Source organism: Rana temporaria, chromosome 11 (assembly GCF_905171775.1).
Source record: "Rana temporaria chromosome 11, aRanTem1.1, whole genome shotgun sequence".
NCBI classification, from domain to species: domain Eukaryota; kingdom Metazoa; phylum Chordata; class Amphibia; order Anura; family Ranidae; genus Rana; species Rana temporaria.
The window spans coordinates 147,557,344-147,575,194 of NC_053499.1; the positions used below are offsets into that span (position 1 = coordinate 147,557,344).

Below are 17,851 nucleotides of genomic sequence, written 5' to 3' on the forward strand. Positions count from 1 at the left end.
AAAAAAGTTTGAAGACACTCCTGCTTTATCTTGCCGGTGACTTGTCGAGAAAGTTCCTTCAAGGACTGCGCAGGCGCAATCCTTGCCGACGGAAATCTCCGAACCTCGGCCGGCATCCAGGCTCATTCTTTAACATCCCCGTGGATTGGAGGATGTTAAAAAAAGAGCCAGGAGGCCGAGCGAGCCGTCCGAGCGCATCGAGGACGTGAGGCCGACTGGCCACTTTCCTCAAAATCCACGTCGCCCTGGATGCCGGCCGAGGTTTGGAGATTTCCGTCGGCAAGGATTGCGCCTGCGCAGTCCTTAAAGGAACTTTCTCGTTAGGGGAACCTTAAGGACAAGTCACCGGTTCAGTGTGAATTGTGACAGTGGGGAAGTGAATTGGACACAATTTCTGCATTAGAAGTAGAAGTTTGATTTGAGAATTTCCCTCTCGCTGGCTGTGGCCTCCAGGCAGCCGATGGGCAATTCTCTGATAACCAGAATTTTTTTATTTTTTGTTGTTGTTCCTATAATTGGACTGCAGGCGTCATCTGCTTCCTCCCTTCATCTGTCTGTAGGTAACCTGTATGTCCCCCCCCCCCCCACCATAGACCCCTCCATAGAATGCTGTTTACATTAGTCCATCAGGGTGACGGTCACAGAGCCAGTCAGTCTGCCCCCTTCCCTGCAGGAGTCTGGTTTAAAGGGCAATCAGCGGCCAATTAGGTGGGACACAGCACTTGGGGGCCCTTCAATAAATGTGCTGGACTACTTCCCATATGGGATTCCCTGTGCCCCGGGCCGGTATGGTAAGAGACTTTCTGCTGCTGTAGACTCAAAACTATGTGTGACTGGGGAGGACATTAGAGTGTAAGCTCCTCTGGTGCAGAGACTGATGTGATTGGCTCAGTGTTCTCTGTACAGCACTGCGGTATATGTCAGAGCTATATAAATGTATAATATTGTGTAATGGTGGTGGGGGGGGGGGGGGGGGTTGACATTAGTAAGCTTTTCTGGCATAGTCACATTAGTCCATCTCAATGTTCTCTGTACAGCACTGCAGTATATGTCGGAGCTATGTAGAATAGTGTGTGATGGGGGCGGCATTAGAGTGTAAGCTCCTCTGGTGCAGAGACTGACTCGGCGTTCTATGGTAGTGGTAATATCGGAGTATAAGCTTTTCTGGCAAGTTTTTTTAAAATTGTAATGAGCCTTTTCTGAGAGAAAGAGAACTTTACGCTGTGTTGTAGCTTGTTGGGCTACTGCAGCTTAAAAATATATATGTATGTGTGTGTGTGTGTGTGTGTGTGTGTGTGTGTGTGTGTGTGTGTGTGTATATATATATATATGTGTATATATATATATAAAAAAAAATTTTTTTTTACTGAGCTAAAATAGAACCCATTAATTGTAATGTGCCTATGCACACGAGCGCCGTTCATTCTTCAGAAGAAAAAAAAATAAAATGGAAAAATCTGCTTTTTTTTTGAGTCCGTAATTTACACCTCTTGCGCAAATTTCCGTTTCCATATTGTGCAGAACGAGAACGCTAGAACACGTTTTTGTGCAAAAGTGCATGCGTAATTGCACGAACGCATATACGTGAAAATGCGCGCAAATAAAAAAAAAAACCCAGGAAAAGTAGATGCTCAAACAGGAGTATCATGCAAGAGGCCTTATTGTGTTGCAATATATTTGTGTCTAGTCGGCTTTTTAAACAGTTTGGGGCAGATCCACAAAGATCTGCCCCGGCGCAGCGTATCTGAGATGCGCTACGCCGCCGTAACTTACTTCTCTTTGGTTCGAATCCAGAAAGAATTTGCGCCGTAAGTTACGGCGGCGTAGTCTATCTCTCGCGGCGTAATGGCGCCTAATTCAAATCGGCGAGTAGGGGGCGTGTTTCATTTAAATGAAGCGCGTCCCCGCGCCGAACGAACTGCGCATGCGCCATCCCTAAAATTTCCCAACGTGCATTGCGCTAAATAACGTCATTGTTTTGACGTGGACGTAAATTACGTCCGGCCCGATTCACGGACGACTTGCGCAAACAAAATTTTTTTTTTTTAATTGTACGCAGGAACGACGGCCTTACTTAACATTGCGTACGCCACCAAATAGCAGCTTTAACTATACGCCGAAAAAAGTCGACTAGAGACGACGTAAAAGAATGCGACGGCCGCTCGTACGTTCGTGGATCGTCGGAAATAGCTAATTTGCATACTCGTCGCGGAAAACGACGGGAACGCCACCCAGCGGACGCCGAAGTATTGCATCTAAGATCCAAAGGCGTACGAAGACGTACTCCTGTCGGATCTAACCCAGATGCCGTCGTATCTTGTTTTGAGGATTAAAAACAACGATACGACGCGGGGAAATTTGAAAGTACGCCAGCGTATCAGTAGATACTTCCTTTGTGGATCTGCCCCCAAGTATCTAGTTTTAGCTTTATAAATACATTTTGTATTTATTTGGCTTTAAAAAGAAAGTGTGTGTGTGTGTGTGTGTGTGTGTTATCATTTTTTTTTTTTTATATATATATATATATATATATATATATATATATATATATATATATATATATATATATATATATGTATATATATGTATATATGTATATGTATGACAAAAACGCCCACAACACAAAAAAACAACCCAATAAAATTTTTTTAAAAAAAAGGGGATAGAATTTTTATATATATATATATATATATATATATATATATATATATATATATATATATATAATAAAAATTCTATCCCCTTTTTTTAATTTTTTTTTTATTGGGTTGTTTTTGTGTGTTGTGGGCGTTTTTGTTTTTTGGCACAGCATCACTATAGATGCAGGCGCTATATAAACCGTTGCTATAATATTGTGTCCTCCATAGTGTAGCAGCCAGGAAAGCCCTTTTGTATTTATGTTATGGATTCCTCTGTGCCCCCCCCCCCCCCCCCCCCCCCCCCCCTTCTGAGAGGACACAGCGGGGTCAGACGCCCCCTGATCGCTGCTGCCTCAGACGCTTTGAATAGACTCCTCTGCTGAGTCTCATGACAAAACAGTCAGTGTTATCTGCAGGCTGCCTGCTCGGGGAGATGGGGGCCAGCCCATGTGACGCTGGTGGCAGCTGTTCTAGGCTCAGTGTCAGCTTGTTTTCACAAGGCAAGTGTGCTGTTGCTTTGTTAGATAAGCCCAGGCGCTCTGGAGGAGCATTATGCTGTGTCCCGGAGCCTTTATCCGCAAAGCGTGCGATTCAGCCCGTCGACTCGGCGGAAAACTGAGCCAAAAATAAGAAGGGGGAAGAGCGGACGCCGACCTTTGTAGTAAGCAGACTTCTCCGTCTCTTTGCTCCGCACCGTATGTTTTAAATCTTTGTCTTTTTTATTTTTTTGTCTCGGTCGCGTCCGTTGGGAAATTGCACAAGGCCGCCTGAACTGCGGGTGCTTTAGGGAAGCATGGGGGGTATTTGTAGAGCGGGGCAGAAATGGCCGTCTATTGCTGTGTTATTTTTTTTTTAGTTGGGTTCATAAGTTCCTGGAAAGAAGTAATAGCTGACCCAATTGGGAACATGCGTCTTGTATGTGGTTTTAGAGGGGGATTGGTGGGTGGGGATTGGTAGATTTGACTCTACAGTCCCATCGCCGTTGGCTGCCCGGGATTAGAGCGGTGACGGCTGCAAATGCCCACAAATCTATCTCAAATCCTGCATGATGCAGTGAGGTTTACGGTGGATTGTCGCAGGATTCAGCGTGCGTCTTGATAAATCCCTACAGTGTACAGTAACGATCTGTTTGCCTGATTGTAGCATCGATCGGTCTCGTGAATGCTCCCCCCCCCACCCTTCCCCCCATCCTATTTATCCCCCCTCCCTCAGGTTTTGGAATAGAAATGTGTTTCCTAATTGCTTGTGTCTGATGAAAAGGGGGGGGTCTCTGCAAAGTTTGGGTGTCAATGGGTCAGATCATTTAGTGCAATGCCTAGGCAATCACACCGGACCCCACAGAAATCTTCTGCCAAGGAAATGGGTGCTGTGCCGCCGTGGCCAAGTATTCTACGTTGCATAAAATAAGGATAATTGGCCATGCAAAGCTTTTTCTGCATGTTGGAAACCTTCTGTATTAGAAGTGGTCTATCTCTCCTTGTTGCTTCTCTTATCAGGCAGCGCATGCAGGGCCGGGCCAAGGGGTAGGCAGAGGAGGTGGCTGCCTTGGGCACTTTAATGGGGGGGAGGGCAGGACCTGCAACTCAAGGCAGGCCTTACATTGAACCCTTTTCCCCGGGTCATCCTCCAGGAACGTCACATGAGCTTACCATCCTGGAGGATTCCCGGAAAAGGAGTTGTTAGGTAATAACTTGTGTGGTGGTTTCGTTTTGTCTTTGTTTTTTTCCTTCAGTGGGTTGAATGAAAATAAATGACCTGATTTCCCTAATAAAAAAAATATATATATATATATATATATATATATATATATATATATATATATATATATATATATATATATATATATATATATATATATATATATATATATATATATATACGCACAAACCCCCGATGTGGGTGGGGAAATTGCTCCCACTGAGTTATTGTATTGTGACAGCAAGGAGACCCCCCACCATCAGAATACACTGATTAATGCTCCCAGCTATAGTCCGCAGCACTGATCAACCCAACAGGCCGGTTGTACAAAACAAAAAAAGTTGGTAGATCGACTTCTGTATAACCACTGTCCCCATACATGGATCGAAATTTGGCTGATACCTGCTGGGACAGGCCAAATTTCAATACATGTATGGCTGCCCTGGGTTTGGCCTTTTTTTCACCTTTTTGGGTGCTAAAGGACCTTGTCCTGGCACTGGATAATACCCATGGCCAGGCCAAGGGGTAGACCAAAGAGATGGCTGTGTTGAGTGCTTCAACGGGAAGGGGGTGCAAGAAGGGCAACACCTGAAAACTAGCCCCCTGCTGAGGGAGGTCACAGCTTATGGTGGGGTGCTTTCCCCTCGGGTGCTAAAGGACCTTGTCCCAGGCTGCCTGGCATGCAAAAGCAATCTAGCCCAAGCGGAACACGGTGGGTTTAAATAAGCATATTGAAACTTCAGAAAATGTTGTTGTTGGTTTTTTGTCCACTTGACGTTTTGCTGCATTCCTGTCCACTTTTCTGCAGTTCTATATCTGGGCGTACATAAGCAGGTAATATCTTGTCACAGTTATTAAAACCTTCTGAGTAGGTAGGTCTTTGCGTGTCCCTTTAAGAAATATAAATTCATGCCAGGGTGTGCCAGTTTAATGGAGGACTGCACCCTTTTTGGTTTAACGGTATTGGTGGTATTACTGGCTTGTATGAGATGGATGTCGTGGATGATCCACCTTTTTTTAAAGCAGAGGTGAACCCTATAGGTCAGGGGGTGTCGAACTCCTTTTTATTGTGGGCTCTATCAGCATTATGATTGCCCTATAAAGGGCCGGTTGTATCGGTAAGATTAGATGTCCAGCGCATTCCCCTCCCCTTTACATTGGATGTCAAGAGCCACCCCACCATCAGAAGTTTATTCCCCCTCTCCCTTACATCAGTGTCCTTATGCTGCTGCTGGGAAGAAGCTGGATGCATTGCTTGAAAGCAGAAAGTAAGGGTCTGGAGTAGGACCAGAGGAGGGCTGGAGGAGAGGTATGAGGGCCACATGAAATGGCCTGGAGGGCCAGATTCGGCCCGCAGCCTTGGGGCACTATTCCTCCAACTGACACCAACAGGGGAGCACTATTTCTTCTACTGATATCAATGATGGGATACTATTCCTCCTACTGATAGGGGCCCTACTCCTCCTCCTACTGACCACCAACCCTGAGGCCATATTTATTCTCACTGGTGCTGGGCCCGGGACATTTTCTGCCCCCCGCTGGCTACAATCCGGCCCTCCTAAAGTCTGAAGGACAAACTGGCCCTTTGTTTGAAAAGTTTGGAGACCCCTGCTATAGATGATGGGGTGCTCAGTGTGCCGTTTCTCATAAACCATTGTAATTTTTTTTTTTTTCTCTTTCCCCCATCTCAGTGCCGCTGACCTCCTCCAGCCTCTTTCAGTCACTTCTTGTCTACATGCATTCCAGCGTTTGGCTGCACATCCATTGCTCTGGAGCGGCTTCCTGATAAGTGACAACAGTGGACCATGCCTGTTCAATGTGTGTGTCAGCACAACCGCTAGTAATCTCCACCAGGGGGCGCATGTGACAGCGTGGCCATGCAGGAGCACAATTGGAAGACCAGGAAAGGGCACTGTCACCTTTTTAGAACAGGAAGTGTCTGAACCAAGGACCCTCATGGCGGGATCGCCTGAGGGTTATTTTAACGAAGGCTTGCCTTATGCGTTAAAACGTTGTATGGTTTTCTTTTAGTGACTGGGTTTGATCTACTTCAAAACACGATTTTTGTGGATTTCCAACATAAAGCATCCCGGAGTGTGTGTGTGTATGTATGTATGTATGTATGTATGTATATGTGTGTATATATATATATATATATATATATATGTATATATAATATAAAAAAAATTTTTGTGCGCGCCAGTTTCAGTAAATCTCCCTCTAGTTTTATCGAGCTGCTTCTCCTCCTTCTCCACGCTTCCCATTATCACCCACAGCCAGAAAGACCCGCGATAGTCTCAGAAGGGATCGCTCATCTATTTTTTTTTTTCTCCTGCTCTTGATCCCAAGGTGACATAGACAGAGATTGTCTGATCAACACACAGTAGGTCCTCTGGAGAAGGCGGCTGGGAGGCATTTTAGCCTCTGGGAAATTCTTCTGCCTCTTTTGTTACTTGCTTTTCAATGACTAGATGGATCTTCTAAGCTGGAAGCCCTTCCTCGCTCACTCCCCTCCCTTATCACTGGCGGGGAAGAGGCGATAATGCCTGTTGGGTCTGTGTTGGGAGTGCATTGTAGGTCTTCTGGATGCCACTCTGTGCTGGCCTGATTTCTTACTGCTTTATTTATTAACCTTATTATATTTTATTTCTTACAGCTTTCCAGTGATCATGCATTTTCAGGCTTTCGCGTTTTTTGTTTTGGTCAATGGAAAGCTAATTCCTAAGAGGAGACGAGGCAATAAATTGCACTAATGAATATTTTTAGGCGCTCCTATGAACTAAAACAGGGATCCTTAAACTATGACCCTCCAGCTGTTGCGGAACTACACATCCCATGAGGCAAGGGTCCAATGTGTGATTCCTCCAAAGAAGCTCTTGTACCTTTTCAAGGGATACCATTGAATTTAAGAATCTTGACGTTCAGCATTGAAGCACTTTGAGAAAGGCACAATTCAAATCGATCGGGTGTGAATGTGGTCTTGAGCATAAGCCGTGTCAGGCAATTTTGAAGCATTTCTCTGTTTTCAAGCTACAGGCAGTTGTTTCAGAAAAATGTGTATATCCAGGGCGCTCCAAGAATTTGAATCCTGACAGATAAAGTCTGTGTTGGAGAGGGTAGCAGATCTTCACACACTTTAGGCAGCACTCAGGGAGACAAGCGATCTCTAATGGGAACAGAAAAACAAACAAGGCGCCTCTAAGTGCAGAAGAATAAAACTTTTAATATCCCCCTAAAGGGGTTAAAAACACTTACAAGATGGTGGATGAAGCAGGCATGTAGCAGGTAAGTGTGTCCAGAAGATGTTCCAGTGTCCCAGTCTGATGATAAAGCTTCCAGGCAAGTCCACAGGATAACAGCCAATTTGTGCTGTGAGTGTTTAGAGAACACAATGGTGATGGATCCATCACCATTGTGTTCTCTAAACACTCACAGCACAAATTGGCTGTTATCCTGTGGACTTCCCTGGAAGCTTTATCATCAGACTGGGACTGCCCTGCCACTGGAACATCTTCTGGACACACTTACCTGCTACATGCCTGCTTCATCCACCATCTTGTAAGTGTTTTTAACCCCTTTAGGGGATATTAAAAGTTTTATATTTCTGCACTTGGAGGCGCCTTGTTTGTTTTTCTGTTCCCATTAGGCAGTTGTTTCATCCAATGTAATGCGGCGTACACACGATCGGAAATTTCCGACAAGAAAACCGTGGATTTTTTTTCTGACGGAATGTCGGCTCAAACTTGTGTTGCATACACACGGTCACACAAATCTTGTCTGAAATTGCGACCTTCAAGAACGCGGTGACTGTACGATGAGCCGAGATCAATGAAGTTCAATAGGCAGTTTGGTTCTTCTGCTTGATTCTGAGCATGCGTTTTGGAAATGTGTATACAGACGAGCAGAATTTCCAACTTTTTCCGTCGGTGAAAATAGAGAACCGGCTCTCAATCTTTTGCTGACGGAAATTCTGACAGACAATGTTGGATGGAGCCTACACACGGTCGGAATATCCGACCAGAAGCTCACATCCAACTTTTTGTGTTTTTTAAATTGTTTTTTTTTTTTTCAGTTTTTTAAAACCGATATAATTTACATTACATTTCCAATAAGCATACAGAAAGAATCACATTTAAAATGAATTCAACACTACATTGACATCCAACTTTTTTGGACAGAAAATCCTATTGTGTGTACAGGGCATAAAAGACAATATGGGCATGACCCTTGTTTTTCCTCGATGGTTGTCTGGTACGTTTTGCCGTTTAGAGCTCTTGAGCCATGGCGCCTATGTCAGTTTCTTCCCATGCTTCTTGTAATGGTCATTACTGGGTTCATACAAGTTCTTGTGGGCCCTCACAAGGCAGATAAAGGTCTCCACATCCAGCATTGCCACCCCCTGAAGCCTTAATTTTGAAGGTTGCTAGGAGTAGAAGACGGGTTCTCGGGTGCAAAAATGTTTGTGTTTGCATATTTTCAGATTCTCCCAATGAAGTTTATGTAGCCAAAAAAACATTATTCTGCACAAAAAAAAGAGCTCGACTAGCAGCCGCATGACCCTCAGGTGTTCATGGGCACCATTGAATGTAACCTGAAGCTTTATGTTGAGCGTTGTCACGCTTCAGAAGATGGAGGGCTTGGAGAATTAAACTTTACTGGGCTTTGGAGGATGCTCCAGATGATAGGTTGGGTATAAGAACCTCTATCTGGATGATGGAACCAATGCCAATCGGAGTACAATAATCTAATGGCTGAATAGACAGTAGATTTTTGTTAGCAGAGCATATGGAGGAGTCCACCGATGTGCTCAATTGTCTGACAAAATGAGTCCTCAGAGGCAGGCAAAAGATGAACAGGATGCCATTCATGTGCAATGGACGATGAGGGCGGCCAGCTTTTATTGCTAATGGCAGTCTTGAGCGGGTGCTTAAGACTTCATTCCAATGTGGCTTTGGGTACTTTTCAGGGTGTCCCGTCTGTTCATGGAAGACCATTACTAATACAGTGATGAGCGCCAATCTCTGGGAAACCTCAATCTGTGTGGATTTTGTTGCTCGTGTCGCTGAGCCATCCATTCATCCCAGAACAAGCATTGTGTCTGGGATAATTCAGAATCCCTCCAACATACATTTCATTCTATTCCGCCATACCTGAAATGTATAACTCTACAACCTCTATGCATTGTCTGTGCGGTGTCGCCGGTCTGCTTGTTGGGCCGTGAATGAGAATCCATGCACTGTTGCAGTCCTGCCTGTCTTCTCTTTCCTGACTGCCTCCCATCCGGCTTCAAATCCTTGAAACGTATTGGCACTGTGCGATGCAGCAGAATATCAAAGGTCGCTGTGCCAGCATTACCACTCTAAGCTTGCTAACCTGGTGTACAGTGCATTGTGGGAAGAATAAAAAATACGTGTGTATCGAAGATCAGTTATAGACTTGCAATGTCGGTTATTAAAGGGGGGGGGGAATTATTGAGCATTGTTCTTTGTGCCGACAGGCCCGCTCTATCGGCTGCCTAATCTGGCGGTCTATGGCTGCACTGAGATGCCTCCCAGTCTGGTATTTGCATTGCGCGGTGGACTGACCTCGTGTTCAGTTCACAGCTTGAGTGAAATGTCACTTCGCTTCTTCCTGTCTTGTGTTGGCCGTGTGAGTCCTTGTAAAAATGTCAACAAACTGTATTGGGCTGTGCATCCATTAACATTCCCGTTACTGACCCCAGAAAACTAATTTGCTTCCTGGTATCAAAGGTCACCTGATAACCACTTCACTGGGGAAATCTTAACACAAAAAAGGCAATTTTCTACATTTTTGTTCATGTGTGTAACACTGACTGATTCGGCAGCACTTTACATGTTGTGGCTTGAGCATTGATTGACAAGGTGAAGTGTTTTGGCAGAAAGTGAAAGCAAAAAGTTTGATTTCTCAGTCTCCTCGATGTTCAGTTTCCCTTTTTGACTTTTTAATCCCTGTGACTTCCCCTTGGGTTGGGATTTTTTTTCTGGTTGTCCCAGGATTTCGCACACTGTGGCTCTCTGGCTTGGGAAGGGTTTAGTTTGAGGATAAAGCCTGCAAGGGTTTGGTCTCTGGCGATCGGGTAGGAAGGGTTTGGTCTCTGGCAAACGGGCAGGAAGGGTTTGGTCTCTGGCAAACGGGCAGGAAGGGTTTGGTCTCTGGCGATCGGGCAGGAAGGGTTTGGTCTCTGGCGAACGGGTAGGAAGGGTTTGGTCTCTGGCAACGGGTAGGAAGGGTTTGGTCTCTGGTGAACGGGTAGGAAGGGTTTGGTCTCTGGCGAACGGGTAGGAAGGGTTTGGTCTCTGGCGAACGGGTAGGAAGGGTTTGGTCTCTGGCGAACGGGTAGGAAGGGTTTGGTCTCTGGCGATCGGGTAGGAAGGGTTTGGTCTCTGGCGATCGGGTAGGAAGGGTTTGGTCTCTGGCGAACGGGTAGGAAGGGTTTGGTCTCTGGCGAACGGGTAGGAAGGGTTTGGTCTCTGGCGAACGGGTAGGAAGGGTTTGGTCTCTGGCGAACGGGTAGGAAGGGTTTGGTCTCTGGCGAACGGGTAGGAAGGGTTTGGTCTCTGGCGAACGGGTAGGAAGGGTTTGGTCTCTGGCGAACGGGTAGGAAGGGTTTGGTCTCTGGCGAACGGGTAGGAAGGGTTTGGTCTCTGGCGAACGGGTAGGAAGGGTTTGGTCTCTGGCGAACGGGTAGGAAGGGTTTGGTCTCTGGCGAACGGGTAGGAAGGGTTTGGTCTCTGGCGATCGGGTAGGAAGGGTTTGGTCTCTGGCGAACGGGTAGGAAGGGTTTGGTCTCTGGCGAACGGGTAGGAAGGGTTTGGTCTCTGGCGAACGGGTAGGAAGGGTTTGGTCTCTGGCGAACGGGTAGGAAGGGTTTGGTCTCTGGCGAACGGGTAGGGAGGGTTTGGTCTCTGGCGAACGGGTAGGAAGGGTTTGGTCTCTGGCGAACGGGTAGGAAGGGTTTGGTCTCTGGCGAACGGGTAGGAAGGGTTTGGTCTCTGGCGAACGGGTAGGAAGGGTTTGGTCTCTGGCTAACGGGTAGGAAGGGTTTGGTCTCTGGCGAACGGGTAGGAAGGGTTTGGTCAGGAGTCTTGCTGGAGCTGAGGAACCTCTTGGGCCCCAATTGTGTCTAGAACTGCAGATTTACTAGTCTCATCCCGAATGAGGGTTTCCCTCTACCCACAAGGCCACCTTAGGTTGAAACTTTAGGCAAAAAAAAAGGTGCCCCAAACAGACAAATCTATAAGATACTTGGATTCAAACAATTCTCCTATCAGTTGAAAGCCGCCATGTTTTAAAGTTTAGGAAATCCCCCTTCAGGGCTGGAATGCGCAGGTGAGTGATTGACTCGGCAGTAGAAAGTACAGCTGTGATTGCTAACTTTTCGCTAGAAGTCTCAATTTGGTGAAATGTCAAGACTAATCCAGTACACAGCAGAGATGCATGAAAAATCCAAACCCCAAGGAAGGGGAATTCTATCATAAAACGGGTTGGCTTTTAACTGAAAACAACCGTTTGCCCCTAACTAAAACAGCAACTCTTTTTTGGTGCCCCTTTTTTTTTTTTTTTTTGGGTTAATTTTCCGGGGGGCTGGAAATAAACCCCCCTCGTTTTTCTTAATCCGTTTTTTTTTTTTTTTTTTTTTCTTCTAAATACCGCTGCTCCCTAGATGTGCATCCAGAGGGGTCAGGACTACATAAACATTCATTTCATCCTGCTGTTTCTGTCTGGATAGTTATTTTAACAGACAGAACCAAGTTATATTTGTCTTCCTTTTTTTTTCTCCCTTAGGGAATCACCATAAACTCAATCCAGATGCGTAGTTCTATAGTAGGATAATAGGGTGCCTTTAGTGTGCTGCATTCCATAAAGTATTGTGTGTTTGGATGACAGGGCCTCTTTGATCGCAGCGATTTTTTTATGTGACATGTTTAGTGAATAGTAGCCAGTCCTTGCCCTGCAATAGTCATGATTTTTATTTTTGTATATATATTTTTTTTTTTCTTTTTCTTCTTTTTTTCTTTTTGTTTTTAATTGTTCTGCTTTAGCCTTATATTTTGTTTCTCCCTCATTCCAGGCATGAACCATGAGCCAAAGTCAGCTTCTATAGGAATGCTTTCGACAGCCACTCGGACCACGGCCACAGTCAGCCCCCTCACTCCTTCCCCTATCAATGGCTCCCTGGTACCCAACGGCAGCCCGGCGGCCAGCAGCGCGCACTCAGTCCAGTCCGCACCCTCCTCCAGCTTTGCCGCCGCACTGCGCAAACTCGCAAAGCAGGCCGAGGAGCCCAGAGGTAAGGAGAGATTTTTGGAAAAAGCCGCGTCCTGTGCATGCCACACACACCGTCATACAGTTCCAAAGGCCTGATTTCCAGGGACACTGCCAGAAGTTTCTTGGGCTGTCCCTGGAAATTCCTTCTAGTATGTTCAGTGATGTCCCGTAAAGTCCGTCTTTTCTGCATGTGTGATTAGTTCTTGTATAACCTGAACCTTTACAGAGGTGGTCTAACCTTAACTGCAGTTCATAGATATACTGGTGGGTGACTCTCCACCAGGTTCTATCTCCTAGGATCTTCTGGGGGTGAGAGTTTTCTGCTCTGCCTAATGCCTAATTCACGAGGGAGTCATTTCTTTTTTTATGTTCTTTTTGTTTTTTTTAGGCTTTTATATTTTGGCATGCTTGCCCATTGTATTTGACTGCTAATGCTCTTGTGTAATAACCACAAGGGTGACTGGCTAGGAATGTGGAGTTCAACTGGTCTCAGGTGGTAGGAACAGGTGATGGGTCCATTAAGGAAATGCTCTACCAAATGTTCCTAGTTATGTCAATAAAGAAGGGGACTGATGGCAAGATAAGATTTTGGAAGACATTGGCGGGGGGGGGGGGGTTTAATAAAACTGTTGCAGACAGAATCTGCTGTAGCCAATCGGCTTTTAACTTCAGCTTGTTCAGTAAAGTTTTGACAATAAAACCTAGAAGCTGATTGGTTACCATGCACCAGTTTTAGTAAATCCTCCCCCATTGTGTTGGGATGGGTAAGGGGAACAATAGCTGGTATCTCACCAGCCAGCTGACTGAATGTTCCGGTTTATGTCAATGGAGAAGGGGATGGATAGAAAGATGAGAGCGATTGGTAGACACTGTGTCGTGATGGGGGAGGGGCGTGCAAACGATCAGAGCAGTTAAATCCCCCCCCAGCCAGGCGGCAGGGTTGGGGAGAGTTCCCAAAGCCATGAGATCTTCACTCAGTTTGCCTCCAACAGCATACTTGTGTATTGTAATTCGGAATCTTAGCTAATCTGTCAACATCTACATGGGTCTAGAAAAGTGCATTATTATTATTATTATTATTCACTTTGCATTATTACTATACCAGGTTGTATTTATAGTAAGCAAAAAACAATCTACCCTGTGTACATTTATAACTATGTACATGGCAACAAGGTTTCTAAAATGCATGCATTTCCTGCAGATGAAGAAGTGAGACTGTTAGGCTCCGTACAGACGACCGAGTTTCTCGGCAGAATTCAGCCAGAAACTCGATTGGAGCTGGATTCTGCAGAGAATGTTTACACTTTTCAGCGAGGAAGCCGACGAGGAACTCGTCGGGCCAAATGGAGAACATGTTCTCTATTTCCTCGTTGTTCAATGAGGAAAGTTGGCCCGCCAAGATCCTCGGCGGCTTCAACACAGAACTCAACGTGTTTGGCACGTCGAGTTCCTCGGACGTGTGTACGGGGCCTGAGGAGTAGAAACGCTGGGACACCTTTTTTGCCCCAGGACTCCCCAAGAGATCTACTATAAGGCCAATAGTCTGTTGACATCGACCATCACACCTATATGAGCCTGTTGGACATCCCATTCAAAAACCATGGGTAGCAATATGGCGCTGCCTCCACCCTTCTAGGAAGGTTTTGGAGGGTGTCTGTGGGAATTTTTGCCCATTTGTGAGGTCAAGCACTGATGAGACCTGGCTCGCATTCTGCATTCCGAGTCTTTAATGTTGAGGTCAGGGCTCTGTATAGAACACTAGAGTTGGTCACGCCATGTCTTTAGAGAGCTGGCTTTGTACACAGGGCAACAGTCGCACTGAAACAAAATGTAGAGTTTCCCCCCAAACCATTACCACAACTGTATGCTAATGATTAGGGTTGTCCCGATACCACTTTTTTAGGACCGAGTACAAGTACCGATACTTTTTTTCAAGTAGTCGCCGATACCGAATACCGATACTTTTTTTTAATGTCATGTGACCGTTTTCAAACCACAATACAGACCAAAGATATTTTCTTTAGAATTATGAAGAACTGGTACATCATGGTGTGGGGCTGTTTTTTAGCATACGGTACTGGAAAACTACATGTCATTGAAGGAGTGATCACTGTCAGTGCAGCTCATCAGTGCCAGTGCCCAAAAGTGCAGCTAGCCAGTGCCACCTATCAGTGCAGATCAGTGCCCATTAGTGCATCAGTGCAGGGAGGCAGCTTATTAGTGCATCTCATCAGTGCCACCCAATCAATGCCAGTGCCACCTATCAGTGCCATCCATTTATGAGTGCCATTCAATCAATGCCAGTGCCATCCAATTTGTGTTCGATGTCACAAAAAAAAAAAAAAAAAAAAAAGGTATTCTATTTTGGTATCGGGAGTATTTGCGCGAGTACGAGTACTAGTGCAAATACTCGGTATCGGTCCCGATACCGATACTGGTATCGGTATCTGGACAACCCTACTAATGATAATGGTATCCTTCATTGGAAACACCTGAACTTCCTCTGGATGGGAGTCCATAGTTTTGTCCTTTTTATGGTGTGTATACGTAACAATCCTGTGAGTGATATGTAACAAATTAAAAAATGGCGGCTTTGTTAGGGTTGGCATTGAAGATCTAGGAAGGATGGATTTTTAATCCTCCCTCTAAACACGCTTGGGTATTTACTATTAAAATATATATATATATATACTGCCCTATCGCTCTTGGGCAATACTGTGTGAGATAACCGGGAACCTTGTAGTTTAAGGATGATGTGATGGGAACACGTGAGAATTGGGATTTGTGGGCTTGTATTATGTAGTAATGTATTTCCTTCATATTATGTGAAATTCCTTCCCTGCCCTTGCACATAACATATTTTTTTTTATCAGATGCGTTTTGTAGGATCAGCCGTGATTTGAAACTTTCCGTTAGCCAATAATGAGACTAGCAGCAGAAGTGTTTACTTCCGATAAGGAGACTTGGGTCATTACGTGTATGAATCTTTAGAATTCCAGATCGATGTCTTCCTCTTCTAGACTTTCAGCTAGCCGGTGAAATTCACCTTTCCCTGAAGGGAGAGCCACATCTGATATTGGTTTCTGAGGTTTCTTGGCGCATCTTTTCTGTAACCAACTCTCCAGGCGTTGGTGTAGAACGTGATCTGTTTGGGGTTCCTTGATGGATGAAACGAGGAGTGATAACGTAGAGGGTTGATGTTGAAGCAACATTTCACAGACTTTTCAATCGACGGACAAATCATGCAAAAGACCTGTAATGAAGTGCAATGTTTTTGTGTTGCCTACCCAGATTGTTTTTGATTGGCTTATCTGGTTCGATACATCCAGTGCTGTGGAAGTGGCGAGTGCAGAAAATGAAAAACACATTGGCCCAGATTCACAGAGAGGTGGGCACACATTACGCCGCCGTAACGCAAACACTGTACGCCACGCAGCGCAGAGAGGCAAGCATGGAATTCAGCAAGCCAGTGCTCCCAACAATGCACCAGCGTGGCGTGGGTTTCAAAGGCGCAGGCCGGCGTAGGTGGAAGTGGGCGTGACCCCATGCAAATGATGGGCCGAGCGCCAGACAAGTACGTATAACGAACTGCGCATGTGACGTGGACGCATCCCCCTGCGCCTGCTCACAACCAGGTCGGAACAACTGCCTAAGATACGCCGGATCACTGCGTACGCCATGAACGTAACCTACGCCCAGCCAGACACACGTCCAACGTAAAGTACGCCGGCTTGTGTTCCCTGGTGCAGACCTTTGCATGTCTGCAGCTGGGTTGCACCTCCTTTTATGGGGCCTAACTTTACGCCGGACGTACAACTAACGCGCACCTCCTGTAGCCTGCGTCGGGAGCACGCAGGTTCGTGAATCGCCGTATTTCCCTCATTTGCATGTTTGAATGGCTAATCAATGGGAGCGGCACCATGCTCCCAGCCTAAATGTGCGCCCACTCTACGCCGGCGTAAGCAAGATTTGTCGGGGGGTTGTAGCTTGGTTTTCGGCGCATATCTGTTTGTGGGTCTTGCGCACAGTTACGACGGCGCACATTTGCACCTACGTTTGCGTAACTTGTTATACGTCGGCGTAAGTGCTTTGTGAATCTGGGCCATTGTATTTCCGCCATAGGGCAATACACAAATTTCCTTTTTTGCCAAATGGAAATGGTCTGGCGGTGCCATTTTGATTTTGGCATTTTAAGGCTACCATTTAACACAACCATGCCTAAAGGCTGATTCTTGGGTTAAACCAAAATGTAGACCTATTGTAAGCTCATCCTATAGATGGCATAGGAGCAGGAAGATGGCACTTCAATGTCACTTTGTGGTGACTACATGTCCCGGAACCTAATTTTGTTGCAGCTCAATTGCCATGATGGCCCCGAGAGTGTGTACTGGTTGTAGATGTTAACCTAGCAGGGCCCTGTCAGGGAAAATGATAATTAATCATTGGGGTGTTCCATTGTTACTTGGCCACTGTCAAGTCCATTTTAATGAAGCTGTACGCTGACAGATATCATTTGTTATGGTGGCACTTATATTTTGCGGCTATGTGTTTTTAAAGAGTTACTATGCCTTTTCTTAAAATGTAACGAAGTCGCCCTGGCACCCATCATACTATTCACTGTCCAAACCAGAAACCTCAAATGTTCTTGGTTGGTGACCACAAAGTCCAAGTGTGAATTTACCATTTTATATTTAGCCCCAAACGGCACATTCCTCAAAAGGGTAGTTAGAATTGATGTAATACGTAACGGTCTAGAAATCGTCGGGACTGCGTCGGAAGACTCTGATCTGCGAGTTTCATACTTGGGTTATATGACCAAATGTTTGTGGATAACTGACCACCACACCTATTCACTCTTGTACATACCATGTTCAAAACCATGGCCCCTTCTGTAGCTAGAACATCTTCCACACTTCTGGGAAGGCTTCTCCCAAGATTTTGGAGTGTGTTTGAGAGAATTATTGCCCATTTGCTGTTTGAGAAGATCTGGTTCACTATTATCGGTGTTCAGTAGGGTTGAGGTCAGGGCTCTGTGCAGGACACTTTCATTCGCTCGCACCAAAGTGGTCACATCATTCAAACTGTTACCACAAGGTTGGAAGAGCACAATTATCTAAAATGTCTTTCCATGTTGTAGCATTAACTGTACCCATCAGGCAAGCGACCGCCTTGGTTTGAGCTTGGCCAGGCGACCGCCTTGGTTTGAGCTTGGCCAGGCGACCGCC

The 17,851-nt window shown here is 45.6% G+C and overlaps 1 protein-coding gene across 7 annotated transcripts in view; it reads left to right on the forward strand.

Annotated features, from left to right (window-relative positions):
• GSE1 (Gse1 coiled-coil protein) overlaps positions 1-17,851 on the forward strand; it is a 486,852-nt gene that overhangs the window by 419,826 nt on the left and 49,175 nt on the right. For 5 of the 7 annotated variants that reach the window (XM_040329398.1, XM_040329399.1, XM_040329400.1 and 2 more), the window contains one exon: positions 12,430-12,648. The exons of 1 other annotated variant lie outside the window; for it this stretch is intronic. In XM_040329398.1, the coding sequence (XP_040185332.1) occupies positions 12,430-12,648 (219 nt within the window). Of the gene's footprint in view, positions 1-3,076; positions 3,301-12,429; positions 12,649-17,851 lie in introns of those variants that run through there. One more of the 7 variants, XM_040329404.1, reaches the window with a different exon arrangement.